Source organism: Anarhichas minor, unplaced genomic scaffold (assembly GCF_050575085.1).
Source record: "Anarhichas minor isolate MPS153535 unplaced genomic scaffold, ASM5057508v1 ptg000004l, whole genome shotgun sequence".
Taxonomy (NCBI): Eukaryota; Metazoa; Chordata; class Actinopteri; order Perciformes; family Anarhichadidae; genus Anarhichas; species Anarhichas minor.
The window spans coordinates 16,650,562-16,674,084 of NW_027466450.1; the positions used below are offsets into that span (position 1 = coordinate 16,650,562).

At 42.7% G+C, this 23,523-nt stretch overlaps 1 protein-coding gene across 1 annotated transcript; it reads right to left on the reverse strand.

The window, feature by feature from the left end:
* Window positions 1-188: 188 nt before the first annotated feature.
* On the reverse strand, window positions 189-21,570 carry wars2 (tryptophanyl tRNA synthetase 2, mitochondrial). Its single transcript, XM_076104901.1, has 6 exons — window positions 21,004-21,570; window positions 8,401-8,661; window positions 4,086-4,166; window positions 3,623-3,705; window positions 2,743-2,861; window positions 189-847 (listed from the first exon to the last, which is right to left on the reverse strand). The coding sequence occupies exons 1-6, from the start codon at window positions 21,196-21,198 to the stop codon at window positions 399-401; spliced, it is 1,188 nt and encodes a 395-aa protein (XP_075961016.1). The 5' UTR covers window positions 21,199-21,570; the 3' UTR covers window positions 189-398.
* Window positions 21,571-23,523: the final 1,953 nt, after the last annotated feature.

Genomic DNA, 23,523 nt, shown 5'->3' on the forward strand with positions numbered 1-23,523 from the left:
ATTTTCACTCTTCAGCGTTTAACTGTGCCTGTATTACTGCATCTGTCTGAGACCAAATATTATGTTCTGTATATCTGTAGGAGTTTTATTAATTTGTATTCTCAAAGATCTCACTTGATTTGTCTTTCTAAAGCACTTGTGATGAACTGTGTATTCAGAAATCTGGTTTAAGTGGTCACACTCAGGAAAACATGAAAAAAATCTATTTTATTGTTTTGTTTTTCGTCTTCAGCTCAACACCTGTGACCTGAATCCAACTTCCATTTGAACATTGTACAGTTAAATAAGTAAAAGTTACATCCTTGAACATTCTGGAGATGAAAACAGTCGTTGGAATAAAATCTGAAATCAGCAGCATTAAAGAACTGAGGACATCCTGTGGCATAGAAAGCGTCCGCTCAGCAGAATCCCACTCTCTGTCGGACCTCTCTGAGGACCGGAGCCGCCAGCTCTCGAGCCCTGCAAGTCCCCCGAGCCAGCACCTCCTCCAGGTGAGCCCGGTCCTCCCTCAGCCTCCGGATCTCCTCCCTGATGGGCGTCAACCTCTGGATCAGGACCTCGGTGACCAGCGTCTTATAGGCTGCCGTGTCCATCCCTCGGGCCCGGAGCACCGCCTCCTCCACGTCGATCGCCTCCATGGCGGCGTGGATGGTCACCAGGTTGGACACGCCGGGCCGCGTCTCCGGGTCGAAGGTGACCTCGGAGGTGAAGTCGGTGACGGCGCGGCGGACCTTGAGGGCGATGTCGTCGGGGGAGTCGGTGATGGTGATCGTCGCCATCGCTTGGGGGTCGGATTTGGACATTTTGGCGGAAGGGTCGCGGAGGGACTTGACCTTTCGTGTAGAACCTGAGGGAGGAGATCAGACCGAGGAAATGATTAATATGATGAGAGAAAGAATATTAAAAACACAACTAATATGGTCACTTCCTGTTTATCGGTTGCGAAAAAAACAACATGGCGACGACCGTAATTCAAGATGGCGACGGTGAAATTATCGAACTCGAGGCTTCAAAACGGCCACAAACCAACGGGAGACGTCACGATGACTACGTCCACTTCTTATAAACAGTCTACGTAATGAACAATTAAATGAATTGTTCATTACTCAGACATTAAAACACGGGTTAAAAAACACCAACGGGACCCTTTAAGACAAAGTACACGAGGAACATTCAGGGTTTGAATCTAGTTCATCGTCAGCCGGAGAGAAACGATGAAACGAGTCTTTGTGCAGGAAAGAATGAAGAATTATAGTTTCATTACAGCTGCCTGGTGTGTGTGTGTGAAGCAGACGTATCTCGGTGTGAAGTGATGAGCAGACTGCAGGAGCCGGGATTTCCTTTCATCCCCCCCCCCCCCCTCATCCTTCCGCCATTTTGCAAAAGCTCGGACTCTTTTTCCCCCAAACTACAGTCCACACCCGTCCCTCGTGCCACATCCTGTTTATCACCCGAGAGACGTCTTTATTTCAGGCAACTTAAAGAAAGACGAGTCTTTGGTTCCTAAGAGAAGGTGGTGACTTTGCCAGAGACGAGAGATGAAGATGAGACCCAGTTTGAGGCAGAAAGTGCACACATGAAGCCCTGAAGTCACCAGATCCATTATCACTCTATTACTCTGATACAAGAGGAGGGACGTGTTTCTCTAAACAAAGCTGCACTGCACACATGACTGACTTCACTTTGTGCTTTTATGAATGTGATAATCAGGGAGGATGAAGCAGAGAGAAGGGGGGGGGGGGGGTCTCTGAACATGTTCGCCATGTGTGAACACCAACTGGAAATCACAGAGCTAGCATTTCAAAATAAAACTAGAATTATGTGGCAACCTCAAACCACAGATGCTGTTCAGGCATATAGAAGCAGGAAGCAGCTTTATACTGAATATATAGATATTGTTTAATGCAGATATGTTACTTTCATGGTTAACTGCAGGATAATAACCATTCAGCTGGATTTATCTTAAATAAGGTGCTGGAGGTATCAGAAGGCTCAGACTGGTATTCACCTGTTTCAGGGTGAAAACCTGCTTCTCACAGTCAGTAACAGATCGGCTGGTTTTAAACAACAAGCTGCAGCTCGTGCGTCTCTACAGCGGGACGAGAAAGAAAAGAAACCGTCGACCTGGACCAAGAGGAGCTCAGACATGAAACGCCGGGGCGCTTATCCTCACAGCGGCAAAACCAAAGAAGATGAAGACATCACCAAGAAAAGGAGATAATCCCATGGAGATAAAAATAATGAATGAGATCAATAAACATGACAGTAACCTTGGTTCTAATGCATATCATCCGCTTTAAAATATCATAAAGGTTTGTTTGGTTTTAACTCGAGCAAAGAATAAGTGATCGACTTCTTCTAGTTTCCACATTCAGACACGTTTTATATGAAAACTGAATGAAATATTCAGACGGCAGCAGTTTGTTCACTTGTGTTATCGGATCAGTTACGAACAAAAAGTATTTAATTCACAAATCACAGTCACACGCATGTTAATGTGCACATCTCACAGATTAGAGCTTCAGTCCGGAGAAATAAAATAATAATAAAATGACTCGTTATTAAAACAGCTGCTGAAACTGACTCAGTGAGACGATTCACCGTCTGCTGAACACGCACATAAAAACAAACATGGAAAGAGACTGAACACTCTAACCGATCACAGATCTGCTTTAATATCTTAAAACCTAGTGTGTGTGTGTGTGTGTGTGTGTGTGTGTGTGTGTGTGTGTCCCCCCTTACTGAGCAGGGCGGCGGGTTCAGGGAACAGGTCTCCGTAGCGGTGGTTGAAGATGCGAGCCAGATCCTGAGCCAGCTCCAAATGCTGGACCTGGTCCTCTCCGACGGGGACGTGAGTGGACCTGAAGAGACGAAGAACCCAGAAGGACCAACGTGAGCCTCGTCAGCGCAGTGCGTTCAAAGACACAGCGAGACGCAGCAGTGGAGACGCTGGGGAGTCAAAGCTGGAGCTCTCATCCGGTCGGATTTGCAACCGTCAACCGCAAAGTGATTTATGAATTTCATCTTTAATAAAACCCAGAACCTTTCTCTGCTGCGCAGGAAATACGATTCTTTCTGTTTGATGAAGTAGACACGCTGGATGAGATTAAGTCATCTTAATGTTTCTCTGATACGTCAGAAACCCAAATAAACCAGCTTTAGTTACTGTATTTTAGATATTTTAACGAGTATTACAGGTCTGACTCACACAAACCCCATAGAAACATGTTGAGGAGGAGATGGTTTTGGTTTTATTAGTACAGGTTTTAAAGAATCGGTGTTTCTGCCTCCCGATACGATATAATATAATATTATCGTCTCTTTTCACATATCTACTGGAGTTGATATGATTCTGAAGGAAGCGTTCCTCACACATGTGTTTGAGGACCCTCGGAAAGATGACAATCTGATGAATATGAGACTTTCTACAGCTCGTGGCTGTGATAAACGGTGTTGTTTTGCCGATTGTTTAAAGAAAACATGCTTTTCTGTCCCGCTGCCGTGTTTTATTTGAGGGAATGTTGCTGCATGAAGCCAAATGATTCTCAATCTGGCATTAGAAGATGCAACAGCAAAATGTTTCTGAACACAAACACACACACACACACACACACACACTCACTTGTAGAGGAGAATGTCGGCGGCCTGGAGGACCGGATATGTGTAGAGACCAACACTGCCTTCATTCTTTGGTTTGCTCTTCATCTGAGGAAAACACAGAGCAAAGGAAGAGACGTTGAGATAAAAACTAAAAACAAGCAAAGACAGAAGAGGAAAGGATTCATTCATTTCCTCTTTTACCATCGATTCTCAGAAAACCGGCGTACAGACGAGTTCATGTGACATTTGCCACCAGATGAAACAGTGATTCTTATAATCACATTTAAATATGTTCACTAATCAAGTCAATGAACTCGCAACACAGAAATATAGAAGGATTATATGAAATAAGAAAATAAAGTGTTGCTTCTGAATCACAGATTCATAAGACACCAAGAGCTACAGAAATACTTTTCTGCTTCTGCACCTCCTCACTGATTATTTAAGGTGTCAGTGAATGCTGCATGAACTCTGGAGAGTCTCACCTTCCACTGCGGCAGGTGTCGGAGGCGGGGCATGCTGGTCAGACAGCCGAGGATCCAGGAGAGCTCAGCGTGCTCGGGTACCTGCAGAGTCCACAGAGAGGAGAACACAGACACACACATTAACATCACGTCCCAGATGATAACACGTGTTTCACTGGGTCACATGTCGAGGTCCGGTCCTGGTTCAGTTCTCTTTGGATCGAGAGTTGTGACAGAAATAAACTTGGTTTTCATATATTGTACATTTGATATTCTGAGTTATTTATGAGTGTTTGAGTTAAAAGGTACAGACGGCAGAAGAGTGGCTGCTACAGTTTATGTTGGTTGTTATAATTCTGTTCTCTTAGGGGGCATGATGAAGAAGAAGAGGAAGAAGAACATGAAAGAGAATAAGGAGGAGAGGAAGAAGGAGGATAAAAAGAAGAAAGAGGAGAAGGATGAGGAAAGAAGAGGAAGGAGAAGAAGGAAGAGGAGAAGAACAAGAAGGGTTCTGGTACCATGAAAGTCTCATGCAGTTCCGACCTTGTTTGGATCGTTCATATTTGACTCTCTAATATAACGCTTCACTAACGCATCATATTTACTTGAGATCAGAGTTATTAACTCAGAAGCATCAACAAATCTTTTGACAATTAGAAACTCAAAGTTGGACAAAATCAGATCTGTGTACAGGAAGTGAAATCTTTACTACAACATAAGACAAACAGTAAACACACCACTGCTGCATGCTGGGTAAGAACAAGTGATAACCATCGAGTGGTTATATTACATTATTTACACTATGACTGTTGGTCTGTGTGAGGCGAGTAATAATATATACAATGGACAAATAATATGTGCATATTACATACATATGTATTCTGTGTGTTGTACTATATTTAGTTGATGAAGCATCAGAGAGAGAAGAAGAAGACAACATCACAAACAAACATGGTGAGAGGTCTCAGAGACCAGAGGAGGGCGACGCTGTAGCGCCTCCGAGTGGCAGAGAGGAGTACTGCGTCTCCTCCAGCCTTCTGTCAGACAGGTGCAGCCGCTCACACCTGTGTTCACCGGTTAGTTTACAATAAAAACGAGTCTCTATTATGCATCTCCTGATATTAACAGAGCTGATTCAGAACAAACACTTACTTTGCGAAAATGTTGATTTAAATTCTTAATTTTGTACTTCTTAAAGAGAGAATAAGGATGAATATGGATGAGAAATTGTTTTCAAAGACGTTTTGTTAAATATTATTGACTCTCGCGACAACAACATTTCTCTTTTTCCATGTTTGTGTGAATTGTTGGGGCATAAATGACATCGACATGAAACAATCCTGGATTTTGAATCAGCCGTGGTCACATTGGGGTTTATTAGTTAAATTCACTGATGCTTATTATTTGGAGGAAAGTCAGATATCAGCTACAAAAACAGATCCATCCCTTGAGCTCAGACATCATCATCTGCTTTCACCGTTTTTGCTTCCAGGATGGTGATAGATTCCTTTTTCTTGACTTTTAGTTTAATTAATAAAACAGTGTTGCATGTGGTCGTATAAATCAACATGTTGTGAAGCAATGAAAAGGTGAATGTTAATGTACTGTAGCTTGTGCATGAGGCAGCGGTACATTAACTCCAACATATCCGCTTTTATGGAGGCTGAAAAATAAATAAATCATGTGAGAGAGAGAGAGAGAGAGACAGAGAGAGAGAGAGAGAGAGAGGATGGAGGAAATATCCTGCAGATTAAAGTTTATGGACGCTGGCTCTATTGCCATCGTGTCTTTCTCTTGCTGCTTGAAAAGCATTCTAGTCAGCGTGACATCAACACCCAGACAGCGGGGACATAAACCAGGATTTCGGCTAACATGTAGGGGGCCGGTGTTCATTACACACTAAGAGACAAGACATGGGACAGATGTGGATGAGAGTGCAGAAGAAGAAGAGCAATAAAACTCCACAAGTCCTCCATTCATGCTGCTGGTGAAAGAAGGCACTGCAACAAGAGATATGCTGATGTTTCAGATCTCATGGGCTTTACACTGATGGCGAGTTATCATGCAGCAACAACTAGAGGACAGTGAATCTCTCCTCGATGAGTCAGTAAAAACCCAGAGGATTAACCGATCTGCCGATTTGTTCACTTCATTTTTGCAAGCTGTTCTCACAGAGCGTTCGTAGCTATACCTACGTAAATGAATGCGCTGTAATATGTAGCTATCGCACAAAAGCAATTTGTATGTAAGTATGTCACGATCTTTTCCTAAACCTAACCAAGTATTTCACGATCTTTTTCTAAACCTAACCAAGTATTTCACGATGTTTTCCTAAACCTAACCAAGTATTTCACGATCTTTTCCTAAACCTAACCAAATAATTCACGATATTTTCCTAAACCTAACCAAGTATTTCACGATATTTTCCTAAACCTAACCAAGTATTTCATGATCTTTTCCTAACCCTAACCAAGTATTTCACGATATTTTCCTAAACCTAACCAAGTATTTCACGATCTTTTCCAAAACCTAACTTAGTATTTCACGATCTTTTCCTGAACCTAACGAAGTATTTCACGATCTTTTCCAAACCCCAACGAAGTATTTCACAATCTTTTCCTAACCAAGTATTTCACGATCTTTTCCTAAACCTAAAAAAGTATTTCACGATCTTTTCCAAACCCCAACGAAGTATTTCACGATCTTTTCCTGAACCTAACCAAATATGTTGCGAACTTTTCCTAAACCCAACTAAGTAGTTTTGTTGCATAAAACCTAACAGTATCTTTTAAAAAATATTTTTAGTAAGATATAATACGAACCGCTGTACGTTTTTCATACCGCTCACTAGATCTGCTCTGTTTTCGTCAATGAAGTGGAGTATTTTCTTTGGGCAGCCGTTGTGTTTTTACATGTGGAGCAGGCGTGTTCAACAGGAGGGTCGCCTCGCTGCCAAGTTATGTGGCATGAAGCTAAACGGGAATAAAAATAGGACTGTGTGTGAGAGTATGTGTAGGGGGGGGGGCAGAGAAACACAGATGGATTGAACTCTTTCACACACACACACACACACACACACACACTTCAACTTCTAAACCTGTGAGTAAGAAAACACACACCGTGTCAGAAGAGAATCAACCAGCTGTTCTGATTTCTCTCTCCGTCCTCACTGAACGTCCTTCTCCTTCTCACCTCCTTCATGTGGCCGAAGCCGGACTTAATTTCATGTTTAATAGCTTCACGTGTTTTTATGGCCCCTGTGTATTTACAGTGGAGATAAGAATCAGGAGCGAATCAAATAAGCGTTTTGGGTGCAAGCCCAACAGGTAAACACTACAGCAGAGTGGACAGCAGTAAAACAAACAGCCGAATGACTAGATGAAAATATTGAAAAGAGACCAGAAGCTGCCTTTTTAAAAACCATGTACACACACACACATTAAGTCCACCGCAGAATTCATCATGTTGATGTTTTGTTCAATAACCACAGCAAACATGTGAAATAAATGTGTGAGCACATTATGCATGTGTCAGGCATTCATATATGATTTTAAATCTTACTTTGCAAGAAAGGAGTTTATATTCACACTTATGATGCACTCATATATTGCAAATAAATTGAAATCTCTGATTAGAGAAGATAAATTAAGGAGCATGCATGATAATATTTTGTAGTAGAAACAAATCTATGGTTAATTATTTTAACATTTACAGATTTAGCATATAAATTTTTGAGTTATGTCCAAAAACGCCAAACCTTTTGACCACTGACTGACGGACAACCCCGAAAACAAAATTGCCACGCCGTCAGCGCAGAGGAGGCGGAAACCTCCGGTTCTGCCGAGTGAAGTCTTAAAACTTGCATTCTCTCTAGTGTCCACCAGGGGGCGACTCCTCTGGTTGTATAGAAGTCTATGATAAAATGACTCTACTTCTCTCTTGATTTATTACCTCAGTAAACATTGTAAACATGAGTTTATGGTCTCAATCTCTAGTTTCAAGTCTTCTTCAATACAGCATGATGTTCATTTAGTACATTATGGTCCATTTAGAGTCAAACAGACCATAAAGCAGGGGATGCTTCACGTCACATTCTCATATACAGTCTATCAAGAATAGGTATAAAAAGAACATGTCGATTTTTATATTAGGCCGATAATCGTCTTAATATTTCCAGTGTAGCAACAGAAACAAAAATCAGGCAACAGGTAAAGAAAATCCTGTTGTGGACACACACAAATTCTAGCTTGTAATGAAACACAGCAGACATCCATCCATCCTCCCTCCCTCCCTCCCTCCAGTCCTTCCTCCCTCCCTCCCTCCCTCTTCTGCCCACCTGAGACTGCTGGAAGAGTATCGCCCTCTCTGGGTCGATGCCGCAGGCCAGCAGGCTGGCCGCCATGTCCAGGATGTTGCTCCTGAGTTGTGCCGGGTCCTGAGGCTGTGTGATGGAGTGCAGATCCACGATGCTGTAGAGCACCGAGGGATACTGGCTCTGCAGGCCCACCCAGTTCTCCAGGGCGCCCAGGTAGTTGCCCAGGTGGGGCACCCCGGTCGGCTGGATCCCCGAGAACACGCGTCCACCTCCTGGAGGCTCCTGGAGAAGAAGGGGAATATGATCAGGGTCGATTTATTCACATTTTGTAAGTTAAAGACGCCAACAGCCTGGATCTCACATATTAGTGGTAGTGTTTCTCAAACTTAATGGTACACACATTAATGTGCTTAGAGTTTCCAAGACATCCAAATTAATGCAGTAATGATTTTAAATTCTGTTTTAAACAAGAGGGGGAAAAAAGAGAAGAGAAAGTTGTGTTTGGAGAGAGAGAGGGTGAAGGTGGAAAGGTGAGAAAGCCTGCAGAGACTGAAGTGTCAGTGTTAAACTATTGGCAGGTCTGTGAGGCCAGCAGCCGTCACGCTTCTATCACCGAGATGCTAACTCCATGGCTTGCACCTCTGTTCTCTCCCAAACACATCCAGCACAAAGAATGAATCACCTCGCTGGCCAACAATAATAATCAAACATCAGTACGGCCAACTTCAAGGCCTCAGTTACCACAACAGGAGGGGGAAGGACAGTGGAAGAGGAGGGGGAGGCAGAACCATAAAAATACCAACATTTTAACCTCATTTAACTGGTGCAAGAATAGCAGCGGGCTCTCCAACCCCATCTGGAAGAAGGAGGGAGATCCCTCGTTGTGTTTGCACCGCTGGGCAAACATTATGTTTCTCTTTCTGCCAGACCGCCGCCTCGTTTCTTCTGGCATCGACACCCACTGAACTTTGGCTTTGAAAATCGGCCCAAGCTGGAAGAGAAGTTTCAAACCACTGCTTGTGGCACCGAGCGCCTCGTCATACAATTAGAGGGCGAGCGGAGCGGTGCCCGACGTGAAACCGCAACGGCGTCCAAAATCTTAGGGCTTCTTCACCGAAGCCGTTACACAGTAGATTTGGGATTTTGATGGAGCAGAAACCCACAGAGACGCTTGGTGCTCGGTGTTTTTGTTGGGCAGCTAGTAAGACAAAGTGTGTGAGTGACGCATGTGTGCCTGCCCACCGTGGAGGCCCGGGTTCAGTTCCCGGCAGAGGTGCGGTGCAGCTTGGCCTCGGTTACTCCAACTCACAGGTGAGAAGGTGGTGAGGGATCATGTTCTTGTTGGCGTGGGGAGGAGGAATATGTGGTGGAGATAACGTGAACCCAACACATGCACAAGGTTTAGGATTACACACGGTTTAAAAGATCCAGGCATTTTTCTACGTACTAAGAACACACTAACCAGGAAGTTGAGTTATATGTCCAATGATGATATATGATGCGTATTATTACTCTATTTGTTGCAAAAATTCTCAATACAAGATAAAACTGAGATAATTACACGTTTGCAATGGAAAGCGCTAGTCCCAAACGGTGCAAATTAAGAAATGACATTAGCAAGAAGCTATCGTTAAGCTGCCTAGTGCTCAATCACGGCCGTCTGATCTTTCGTACATCCTTTGTTGGCGTCCACCTGCGACTCCTAGCTGTTCTCCAAAATCCCCTGCCACAGTCTGATTCCGCATCTCTGTATTCTTTACTTTGTTTGTTGTAAAGAGCTTTGTGCGGAAAACGTCAGGTGTCCCAAAATCGTTACACTTCACCCCGATGAAGGACACGAATATCTGAACCAAATTTCATGGCGATCCATCCAACAGTTGTTGAGACTACGTTGAGGCTGATATTGTAATAACCGTTTAATCTCTCTCAAAGAAAATGACCCACACGTTTGACGAGGTTAAGTTTGTTTTAGCTTGACGCGAGATGTGTTGATGGGTTGTAAACGGCAACAGCTGGACAGACGAGCCCATTTTGAAACGCTGTCTCCCCCCCCCCCCCCCCACTACCACCACAAAACCCCTGGGATCTCAGTGTTATCACCTCAGATCTGACTGGCGATCCCGTGCTGCACTCCTCAAGTTTATCATAACTAAATCACTAAAACCTGAGGCTTTTCTGAGGATAACCTCTCAAGTCGCTGCGGAGGAATCGGTTATTTGACAGCTAGCTGAGCTCCATCACATTCAATCCGACTGAGGGACGGGTCCCAGAGCAGCCGGCGAGATCAGATAGCAGCTGCTCTCTCGCCAGCGTGGCCGAGAGCTTCTCCGTCTCTCAGCGCAGACGGATCGAATAACAACTGTTCTGAGGCCAGCGTAGAGGTCCACAAAGTCTCCATCTACTGGCCTGAGGGAGCTGGTCACTGCCCAGCAAGAGAGAGAGAGAGAGATTGAGAGAGATCGAGAGAGAGAGGCAGGAAGGAACTGGGTGCTTATGTCATTACCGACGGGGTAATTGCACTGGAGTGCCATTGATGCTGAGAGCCTCTTAAGAGGTGTCAGGATTGATTTGGGTGCGGATGGGGGCCCCCCTCGAGTCTGGCTCATGTGTGTTCTCACCTCGAGCTGACACACCAAACGCATGTTGCTGCGGCCCCCCAGGGGAAGCCATTAGCCATGCAGACATGGTAATGGTGTCATTTGAGCCAATCGAGTGTCAAATGAGAGTCAACGCCGCGGCTAACTAGCCACCGGGCAACCGCGCTATCACGCACGGCGCTGCTTTCGGCAGACACCTCGGTGTTACAGTCGGGGCTCATGTTCAAAAGAGACTTCACGGTCGCTGGAAGTGAACGTAGTGAATCCACTGAAGCGTAATGACAGAGGAGACAGCAAATGTTGTGAAGCAATTAAATGTTGGAAATGAACACCGCGCTGCAAAGCCAAGAGTAATAAAACATTATCTAGCATACTTTGGCCATATTAACCCTGTGCACGTGAATTCATTACAACATTCAAATACGTGTTTCTATTCATATGTTAAGAGGTGATTTAAAACAACTTGATAAAGACCTGAAACATCACAAGATAAGGGGTTAAAATGTGGCTACTTGCACACACTGATAATCAATAATACTTTCATTTTACTTTGATTGAATTCATATACATTTTCATTAATTCTTGCCGTCTGCTCCAAACATTTTTGGACCAACTGTTTTGTGTTTAAACTGCTATGTACTTTAAAATATTCAAAGCACGTTGCTCTTTAGGCCACACCCCTCTTCAGTGATGTCACAACAGGTGTTAGCTGTTGATGAACACCTGCAGAGGTGCATCCTGTTATTCAATGTTGAATTAACCTTTAACACAACAACACACCAACATGATTTTTAATACGCTGAAACAATATCTGAGACTTGTTTGTCCTAAGCCCTAGAATGGAACCAACAGCACAGGTATGACGTGCTATTTACGGTGAAGTATTACTAAATTCAAACATTGGACACCATGCCAGCATTAATATCCCACAATGCAATGCGGTAGTGACAACAACGTTCATAACAGACAATGGCGTACAGCCCTGTTTTTGCCGACTAATCGATTAGTTGATTTAATAAAAGTTTCTCCACAAAAGAACCATTTTCAATCTTGATGTGATGGGTTCATACATTTCTTGTAAATAACTCCTTTAGCATTAACAAAAAGCATAAAAAAAAAAAAAACTTATTGAGTAAAGAAATATTCGTCGACTGAGACCAAAACGACCAATCAGTCGACTAACCGACTGAGCTGAAGAAGCCCTCGACGTTTCACCAAAGTCCACAAATGGCAACCGTCCGGTGACGTCAGGGAAAAGTCAGGGGTTGACCAAAGTCATCAGGGATCATCGTATGAGATACACGAATGTCTGAACCAACTTTGAAGGCAATACATCCAATAATAGTTGAGATATTTCAGTATGGACCGACCAGACAGAACAACGTGTGGATAGCTTCTCGAAAAACAAGAAAAATGTTTGAGGCACAAAAACGAAATATTATCCCTTTTAATTAGAAAAGAAAAATCACGTTAAAAGAGTCAAACCCTGGTTGTTCTTTCCTCGTATCCATCTCTGACTGGCTGTTTTATTATATTATATTACATCGTCACCACAGTGATGAAAGCTTCCTTCATCCACGTCTGCCATATGCTGAACGCATTACGCACCATATGTGTGTGTGTGTGTGTGTGTGTGTGTCATTGACGCCAACAAGCTAGAAGGTTACATACACTAAAAAGAAAAAGGCCATGTTTTCACACTCGCAGCACCTTTCCCGGAATATGTGTTCATTTGTCTGCGTGTGTGTGTGGTCATCTCCGGGGGGACGGACGTCGTGTGCAAACATTCTGCCTACATCAACACGAGTTAAGCTGTGAAGGTGTCCGTCCATATGAATCTGACAGCTCACATTAAGGATCACACTGGTGGAAAGGGAGCATCAAATGGAAAACATTCACTTCATTTAAAGAACAAACAGACGGTCGTCTTCTTCTTTCCCACAATTCCAGAGGAGATCTGCTTCCGGGACTCCGTGGAAACAACATTTCCCTTTTTCTCTTCCTGGATCCACTTCATTGTGGGAACTGAACGACAAACGTGGGATTCATCACGTAAGTGAGCGCAACATCTTTACAGAGGAATGTTTAAATAACAAAATCACACTGAGGCCAGATGGATAAAACACACCAGAGTTTGGTCTGGAAGCATCAAGTCAGATTTATAAAGCCGCGCATTCGGATGGTGTCAAGTCAACACAGTTGAACTGGGCAAAAACCAACGCCTTCTAGTTAAAAAACAACATGTGGACTCGCAGGTTCATGAGCCTTTTACGTAGCATCATTTAAAAAGCTCGGTGTGTAGCTGCTAAACATACACAGTTAAACTGACAAACATCTTAAAAGACTGACGCTAGGTTTGCCCGAGAAAACTTCGTACAATTGCTCTAAAGTATCCACAAGGTGTGCACGTTCTTAGTTTGTTAGCGAGCTAGCGAGCTAAGCTATGTTTCACGCACAAGATGTAACGTTATCCAACCTGATGCGCTTTTCAGCCGGGAAGCTAAAGAACGAGTGAAACAAGTTAACGTGAGTACTTCCTGCTATTTCAAGAGTTTTACGACTAAATGCAACTTTCTTGACATGTATATTCCATATTTAATTCCTGCATTTCAACTGCTGCACTATTGTTTTTTATAATTGTTTGCACATTGTTGGAGGGAAACTGCTTCACTGCAATGTGTTTTTTTATCTGTATGACAATAAAGAGCATGAACTTGAGATTTGCCAGTAATGGTACTGAGCAGTTGCAGCTTCCAGCACGTCCCGGCCTCCATTCTTGACTCAACGTTATTAATCACAGGTTTTTGGACAAAAACAGTGGATTTCTCTCCTCAGATCCGTCCTGGGCTCATTTTCGGGGCTCATACATCACATCAGAGCTCCGGGAGTCCCGGAGTGGCCCACTGACATCTCTCTCACTACCGGGCTGATGAGCGGGGTTGGGGGCCCACGACGGTCACCACCATTTCACCAGCGCCAATTACAACACATCTCGAAAAACACACCTCCGCAGGGGGGGGGGGGCATCGCCGCTTGCCCACGCTGTGAGCTACACCATCAGCTCTTTGTGGGCCTGTTAGGAGCTCCAGATCTGGACCTGGCTGCACCGAGAAGCGTCAAACAGACGGAGAGGTTATTTTTTTCCACGGGTCTCCTGCGGGGCGTCCCGACACACAGGATTCAGTGTTCCTCTTCTGTCCCGGGCGCCTCACGTACCCCATTAACACCGACATCATGCTGAAACACACCTTGACGCACCTCCGCCCGCTCCGCTGTATCTTCTCTTCATCTCCGTCTTCCTCTCACTTTGGGACCTGTTAACGCTGGCGACCAACAGAGCTGCACTTCAGTGAGCTATAGAAGAGGAAATGGGGTTTAGTGTATTACCCCCCCACCCCCCTTTTATCCTTAAAAGCCTGTGTATGTTTAGCCAAAGTGGGTGCACGCCACAGCTTGAAACAAAGTGCATACGACCACAGAGAAAACATGAACGTATAGAAAACACACGGGCAACAAAACGGAGAGGTGGGTAAAGCAGGAGAAAGAAGGTGACGGAGGAGGCAATGTGGTGAAAAATAAATAAGAATAAAAGTGTGACTATAGCCCAGTCAGGACTTTTCTTGTTCCTCCTCCTCCCTGCGAGTGTGTTGGAAGGAGAGCAGAGGCGAAAAAAAGGCCCACGAAAAAGGAGCGTTTGATTAAATCTGCAGTTGACGTGTGGGACAGGTGAGATTGATGAGGTTCCTCTGAGCTTCACACTGTGCGGAGAGCAGGGGTACAGGAACAGAACGCTGCAGTGTGGAGGGCCAGGGCTCGGGGCCCGCTCGCGCCGTGGGGTCCCTCCGGCTGATTAATGGGACTGGAGGCCCTTCAAAAAACAGCACTCCCCGCAGACAGGGGCCCACGACGGTGCTCCAAAAATAACCAGGGCAGGGGAGGCAGCGCCAGAGTCCAGCCCCTAAAACAGGCTGCAGACTTCAATACAGCCGGGGGGGGCAGTGCCTTCTCAAGACAGGAAGCTTTAATGACCTTTCTAGTTTATGGGAAGTGACAAACACTGACAGCTGATACTCCACCAACCACGGTGTCACGTTACCTGCTGATGTAATTGTACGTAACAAGACGTTAAAACCAAAGAAATACTCGATGTTACACTATAATAAAACATCGACTAAAACAGATTTACAAAGTAGCTCTGAGAGAACTTTGAAGACTTGTTCCTGATATATGCTTAACGCCAATGTGTGGAATAACAGGTAGCAATCGGGGGTTCCCGTCTAACCCCAAATAGGTCCATAAACCGATGTGAAGACAGGCTCGCTTTGCGCAACCTGTTTCAGCTCTGGCTGGAAAATCTTCTCTCGCACTTGCTGTTAATATGCTGGAATATATATATATATATATATATATATATATATATATATATATATATATATATATATATGCGCATCTCTGGTAGCGACCTGTCAATCACTGTGTAGCCCCGCCCTAAAGCATCCCCTGCTTTATGGTCTGTTTGACTCTAAATGGACCATAATGTACTAAATGAACATCATGCTGTATTGAAGAATACTTGAAACTAGAGATTGAGACCATAAACTCATGTTTACAATGTTTACTGAGGTAATAAATCAAGAGAGAAGTAGAGTCATTTTCTCATAGACTTCTATACAACAAGAGGAGTCGCCCCCTGGTGGAGAGTAGAGAGAATGCAGCTTTAACACATGAAGCATAAGCGTCACTTTACAGAACCGGAGGCTTCCTCCTGTTTAATGCCCACTGGACCTTTGATTGAGATGAGAGAGGTAGCCAGAGAAGTTGATTCAGTAACGGGTGAGTGATTTTTACCCACATCTGCCAACAATTTACCTGCATTTGGCGTGTGGTGAGCTTTTAGACTATGAACCCTGAGGTCTTCTGGTAGAGACCTTTTAATTATACTAAAGTCAGAACAAAGCCCCATGGTGAGGCTTCCTTTTATGATTATGGTCCACATCTCTGGAGAGAATGTTGGTATTTCTAAACTCAAGACCTGTCTTTTATTGGGCTTTATTTCTGTATATTTCTAATAATTTATTGTGTTTTACCTTGTTAGGGTTTTATTTATCTTCATAATTATTTATCTTATTATAGTTTTCAGTCTGGATTTTTGAGCTTTATTTATTTCAAATCCCGTAAATTGATGATAGTTATGCTACTTATGCATTTACACCGTCTTTTTGCTGTAATTCTTGAACGTTATATCAACTCATTCATTGTTGTGTGTGGACGGTAAGAAAAGTCAGATTGATTGATTGAACAGGTTACAAACCAGCCTGATAAACAGTATTATTAACTTTCTCACAAAAGCACTTACCAGCTTTAAACCAGTATCACTGGCTGTAGGTCCAGGCCTGTTAAAACCACATTATTACACATACAGCTGGAAACACCGAGCTTAACTCACTGTTAAGACAAACACGTTCATGCCAGAGCTACTTGTTTCCTTCCAAATAGTTTCTTTAAACCACTTCCTCCTCCTTCTGTGTCGACGTGTGTAATTTAATTTCACTTGCAGGAAGCAAACGACTGACGGGAGAGCTGATAATACCCCAAAAACACATAAAAGTCACAAAAAATAAAACGGCTCAAGCACTTCGTACATTTATCAATATGTGATTACGGTCCGCCGGCAGCTCCTCTCCGAAGAGTCCGGTCATTTCCTCCAGCAGCGTCAAAGACACGCCACCGGATACTCTCAGTGCGGTTTAATTAAACGTGTGAGACGGTCAGCAGAAAGGTGCCGGATCACTAAAAACACAGGAGGACGCAGACCCATTCTGTAACTCGACAACGCTCGAGTGAATATGTTGACGTGTGGATAGTTGTTCAGAAACGCGTAATGGCTGGAGAGCGACTGCGACGGACCCAATTACACGGGACGGGACTGCTGAGAATCAGCGGGTGCTTTTCTGACAGTTGAAAATAAATAGCGAGCAGTTAATGAACATCCTCAAAAGGCGGCCATGTTTCCTCGCTCTCCGCCGGGCCTCCGCCGTGCGGCGCGGGAGCAGCGCTGATGGTTTCAGCCGACACCCGAGCGAGTGAGTTTAGAGGCCGAGGAGAACAGAGAGGCACTTCCTGTTTCCTGGAGCCCGGGGGGGCTGACATGACCGATACCAGGCAATACCTGGACCACAGGTGAGGGACGATGGGGGGCTGGAGGTTAGCGTAAGGTGGTCGGGTTGTACAGAGTAGACACTTTCAATTCACTCTAAAACTAACAAACTCAGGTTCAATTAAAGTATGCAACGCCTCAAACATAATAGGAGTTAATTAATTACCAAATATTAGATTGTTTTTCAAGGGTTTCTTTTATGATGATAGATGCTAGAGATGTTTCAATACTATTTTATTCTTCCGAATATCGATTCAGATACATGAACACCAATCAGAAAGCAAATATTGAAATGATAATCTATTATGTCACAATAATTTGATTGATTATGCATTTATGAATTCAGTTATTTATACATTTTCAAACGATTGGGAAATAATTCATTGTATTTTTTGTTAAATATTTGCTTTGATTAAAGTAAATCTCGTCATTAGTAGTGTTAATGATGTCAGCTGCTGAGAGTTAGCATTATGAAATTAAAGGTCATAGTAGATCTTTAATATCTATTTATGTTGCTGTGAAAACATCTTCGAACAACTGCATTTATTCAAGATTACAATTGAACACATCGTGAAAAAGTTATAATCTTCCAGAACTCATCTTCACTGAAGAGAGCTTGAACGCATCTTAATGTAATTCAATGCAACCGCTGTTAGCTGTTAGCTCTGTTATGTAGCCAAACAGGACTGTGCTGTCCACCTGCTGCTAACAGCTACCGTTAACTAGCTCTCCTCCTGCAGAGTTCAGCACTGACTTGTTGTTCACAATGTCGCATTATCAGGGAAACAATAGTGTGCACGACAATGTTTAACCTCAGGTGTGTAGCACTAGTTTGCGCATGCTCAGTAACGATTAGGCAGGATGTACGGATCAGGTGTTGTTGTTCATGTGTAGCGTAAATGAGCTGATAATTGATATGATCACGTCAATATCGGTATTGACACAACTCTACAAGAAGCAAGACTTTAAGAGACTGAGAACAAATTTCAGCAGACAAACAAAACCACAGAATGCCTCTCTTGCTTCAGCAACACCACATTTTCACAAGTTAATTTAAGACGACAAACATTCGAAACCACTTCTGGTCCTGATTATAGTTAACTGAATTTAGAAAACATAATTTAAGACATGCTACTCCCCCATGATGTGCAGACATTCAGCTGTGCTTCATTTTGATTATAACGAAGACAAATGTGCAGTTTTCTATCTGCGTGTTGAAAGTGTGAGGTCTTTGAAGACTTTACTTTTGGATCCTACATTTCCCAAAATGCAACTGGACTTTCCGTGACTTGGTGTCTCTCAATGAAAAATAGTCTGCTGTGAAAAACAATGTGTCTACTGTCACATTCATTCATATCATTTCTCTGATGTTTCATTTCATGAGCAGACATTAACAGCAAATGTTAACCTCCTAGTGACGAGATTTAAAAAAGCAGACAAACACACACACACACACTTATTTTAAACGTCAGAGACAAATGTCGCACTTCATCTTTGTGTCAGTCCGTTGAGGTTCGGCGACTTGTTTAAAAACACATTTTCCAGCACAGAAAAAGCGTCTTGTTTGACGCACATCACACCTCGGGGCATTGTGAGCACGCTGCTGTTTTGCACTCAAATTTGGAGAAAAAAATTTAAACAAATGAAAAGCAACACTTCATTTCTGATGTTATTGCTGGTAATGAAGCACTGCTGTGATGCATTTCAAACCCCCCCCCCCCCCCTCTCTCGTCGCACACCTCTCCGGCCTCTCCAGAGACATCGCCTTAACAAAACACAGGCGGTGAACGTGCATACTGTGTCACAGCTCGTACATCAACCAGCAGGGAAAACGGTGCTTTTGGGCAGACGGTTGAGGTTCTTTTTTAACTGCACCGTAATGCAAGAACGGCTCAATAATTAGCAGCGTTGTTGTACTGAAACACACTGGTTATTCTTACACGTGCCGGGGGACTCGTTGTTTGACTTAACACCCCATTTGCTTCTCCGAGGCAGCGAGAGGAAAACTCTCCGCTGAGTTATGAGCACCTTTAAAAAAAGAAAAGAGTGCTACTGAGGATATGATGTCACGTGCCAGACGAGGAGAGGAAAGTGCAGCGAATGAACTCAAGATAGACGAGGAGGAAAGAAAGAAACGCTCAAGTCACAAATGAAAGCTGCCACAGAATAATTCTTGGCCATAAAAAAAAAATTCTTAATAACAAATAAAACAATTTTGTGGTTTTCTAAAACCTAAATAATCAATGCATCATGTTGAACTCATGCGATGACATGTTGTAATTGTTTTCATGGAGAAACACATTTTGCTTTAACTTGTGCAGCTCAGCTTCAGATTTCCTCCATTTCCCAGAATGCCCTTCCCCCAGGGATTGGGGCGTAACCATGTTATCGTTCATCTGTTCTCTAAGGAAGGAAAACCCTCCACTCTTTGAAGTCTCAGAAAACTCTTTCTGCTGTCGCGGCTTTAAACACCAAAACGTCCTGCAACAACTCAACCAGTGTTCTCTACGTATAGTTTAGAAGAGACAGCAATAGACTAAGCCGAACAATTATACTTCTTCCTCCCCAGAAGAAATGAAAAAGATTGAATTCTTTCACTCAGCTACTGACGGTCGACTGCACAGAAAAGGTCAAAACTCCAGCGACACTTGCAGTTTATATTCATATTTATTATTCAGAACAACACGTTTCATCTTGTGGCCTCTATCATGGCCTCCGGTTCTGCCGAGTGAAGTCGATGCTTCATGTGTTAAAGCTGCATTCTCTCTAGTGACCACCAGGGGGCGACTCCTCTGGTTGTATAGAAGTCTATGAGAAAATGACTACTTCTCTCTTGATTTATTACCTCAGTAAACATTGTAAACATGAGTTTATGGTCTCAATCTCTAGTTTCAAGTCTTCTTCAATACAGCATGATGTTCATTTAGTACATTATGGTCCATTTAGAGTCAAACAGACCATAAAGCAGGGGATGCTTTAGTTGTGCTTCCATTATTTGCTTTGGTTTTAGAGCTGGACCACAACATGATTTTTCCCTCATAAATGTCTTTTACGCGAAGTGCAAATGAACGGCGCCATTATAAATTGCTTGATACTGGGAGCAGTTACCTTCTGCAGTTACATCTTTACATTATAATTTTAACACAAACTATGATCTAACGTTAACCAGGTAGTAAGTAAGTAGGTTGAGTAAAAAGTACAATATCTACCTCTGAGATGTAGTACAGTATAAAGTACAATATTTACCTCTGAGATGTAGTACAATATAAAGTACAATATGTACCTCTGAGGTGTAGTACAGTATAAAGTACAATATTTACCTCTGAGATGTAGTACAGTAAAAAGTACAATATTTACCTCTGAGATGTAGTACAATATAAAGTACAATATGTACCTCTGAGATGTAGTACAATATAAAGTACAATATGTACCTCTGAGATGTAGTACAGTATAACGTTCAATATGTACCTCTGAGATGTAGTACAGTAAAAAGTACAATATGTACCTCTGAGATGTAGTACAGTATAAAGTACAATATGTACCTCTGAGATGTAGTACAGTATAAAGTACAATATGTACCTCTGAGATGTAGTACAGTATAAAGTACAATATGTACCTCTGAGATGTAGAGGAGAAGTAGAAGTAGTAATAAAAGTACACGTGTACTGAATATATTATATTAACAGCTGACATGCTGCTTTACAAACATCCAAAGTCACTACTGAACTAATTCAACTGAGTTTGTTCATTGAAAATAATAATAAATGAACGTTACATGACGTCAGCTCGGGTTTAACAGGAGACAAACACGAGTTTAAACTAAACTTAAACTCACAAACCGTTAACCGTTAACTACATATGTTCACCTACCGTGTTTCCAGACGACAGTGATCTTTTAGGAGAACTAAACTTGTGAATGAATCGGTGGAGATGTTTGAAGCTAGTCCGCAAGGGGAGCGCCATCTTGGATTGTGACCTCACACTACGGTGGCTTTGAAGGGACAAACACGAGAGCTGCGTTTTGCAAATAAATTGAATAGGGATAACTCCTTTGAGATGTACCATCTCGTTTTCGAGGGGGGTAGAATGCGATGAAACATTAAATACAAATAAAAAATAACAACAAGATAAATTAACGATACCAAATATTACAACACAAAATTAAAAAAATTAAATACAACTTTTAAAAAAATGAAATAATAAGTCAAATCAGGAGGTCATACTCCAGCAGAGCATGCAAATGGACAATTCTTTCATAGGTTATAGAAAAGCATTAATGTCAGTGACAACATTAAGTAATATAATAATAATAATAATATATAACAATAGAGATGTCATTATGCATTATGCAGTACTATACTACTAAGTATCTAAAACTGGCTACACATTGATGAACTATGTATTAAAATGCTCTTAATGTTTTCTTTAGTGATAAAAACAAAAAACAATACAACCCTTTAAAATGAGCCACAATGAGTGCCTATACTTTTTTTACATTAAGTACATTATAGTATCAGCATTATGTACTTCATGTAAAAAAATACATTATGCTGATACATACAATTAATTAAGCAACATATTGAATTCAGGACTTTTATATGTAATGGTATAAATTATGGTATTTCTCCTTTTACTACAGTTACATATTTAATATAATCATACAATTATGAAATATTTGCAAGTGTTACAAAAATCAAGAAACGTAGATATAGAATAGAAGAATATTACAATAAATGTGGAAAAATACAGTAGAATTATGTGCAACGTTTGTTTTTTAGAAGTTGTAGTCTGAAAGCGCAGATCGACACATGTGGAAAGGTTCACAGCACAAAGTGTAAAAAGAACATGCAGAGATTTAATCCCAAATGTAACGCATAGACACAGATGTGAAGACATGAATGTGATGTGAAGAGTCTCTGGGAGGCGATAAGAGTCACACGGGAAGAACCTGACGTGAGCTTTTGGTCCTGATGGACCGCAGCCTCCTGCCAGAGGGGAGGGAGGCAGAGAGTTTGAGTCCAGGGTGGGAGGGGTCCGCCATCCACCTATTCATGAACCAGGAATTATGAAGACCGCAAAACCCCACACAGGGCAGGTGGGCAACTTCTGTATATAAGTAACGCCACTTCCGTAGATATTTTAACCCAAACACAAATCTTTTCCAAGATCGAACTAAGTAGTTTTTTTACCTAAACTTAACTCAGTATTTCACAATCTTTTGCTAAACCTGACTCAGTATTTTAAGATCTTTTCTTAAACCTTAAAATTAGCTTTTTTTGCCAAAACCAAACTGAGTTGTTTCCTGTGAAGACGGATGTTTATTTTACAAAGACTGTATTCATGTAACGAGTGTAAATTGACGCGTGTTGCTGGACTTACGAGGGCAAACTCACGGAAAGTGAGGAGTAACTTTTTCTGGTAGGATTTCACAGGAACCCTTGAAGTTGAGGAACTTGCACTCCGTCCTTGCTGAACTGAACACCAGCTGCCTGCACGGCTCTGCTTGCACGTCTGAACCCTGTGCAGCCTATATGGAAGAGGAAGATGTGCAAATTACACCCTCTCCCCCACATGTACAGTAGGCTATAGAAATGTGTCAGACATGTGCGGTTTCCTCGTCGTCTGAGGTCTCTATGTTAATCGGGTGGTGTTGTGTCTAGGCCAACTGAACTTTCCCAGGGAGGCGTGCAGCTGCAGAACCATTCCATACCAGACCTCATTACAGCGGCGATATACATACTATAAGTATAAGTGATTATGCTACACGCTGGGTAGAGTTACAATATGTTTGCAGGGCACGCTGGCCGCTCCTCTTGTTTCTCAGACATCTGCTCCTGATTTTTTTTTCTTCCTTTTCCACCTTTTGCATCTGGTTGCATTTGCAGCACAAAATACAGACTATCATTCCATATTCATTATTATTTCCCGAGGCGCTGAGGCCGAGCTCTTTGGTGTTTCACATGGGAGAGACCTGAGCCGGGACGTTCTCTCACGCCTGGGTGATGGGAGATCTGGTCGGAGGAGCAGAGACCGACTGCTGGGAGATGGGTTCGTATGCATGCTGGTGTGAGTGTGAGTGTGTGTGTGTGTGTGTGTGTGTGTGTGTGTGTGTGTGTGTGTGTCCTCAGCTCCTGTTTCTTGGCCACCCAGAAGACGTTGGTCCTCCTGCTCTTCTTTTCTCTCCTGCTTCCTCCTTTCTTCAGTGTGATTCATTTATATATTGTGTGCGTGTGAATATCATGGTACAAATATGTGAGTAATATGTGGAGCAGCTGAGTGAGGTCAGCCGACCCAGTCGCCAGAAAAAGATGTTTGCACAACCCCGGGATACGCTGAATGTCAACGTTTCTGCGTCTGAACCAAACGCATGTTTTATATATATGTTTCACA

Coding starts and splice junctions, on each gene's coding strand:
- wars2 (XM_076104901.1), bottom strand. CDS start 21,198: ATGGTACATCTCAAAGGAGTTATCCCTATTCAATTTATTTGCAAAACG. Junction 3,706..4,085: donor GACACCTGCCGCAGTGGAAG/GTGAGACTCTCC, acceptor TGTTTTCCTCAG/ATGAAGAGCAAACCAAAGAA. Junction 848..2,742: donor TGAACCCGCCGCCCTGCTCA/GTAAGGGGGGAC, acceptor CTCCTCCCTCAG/GTTCTACACGAAAGGTCAAG.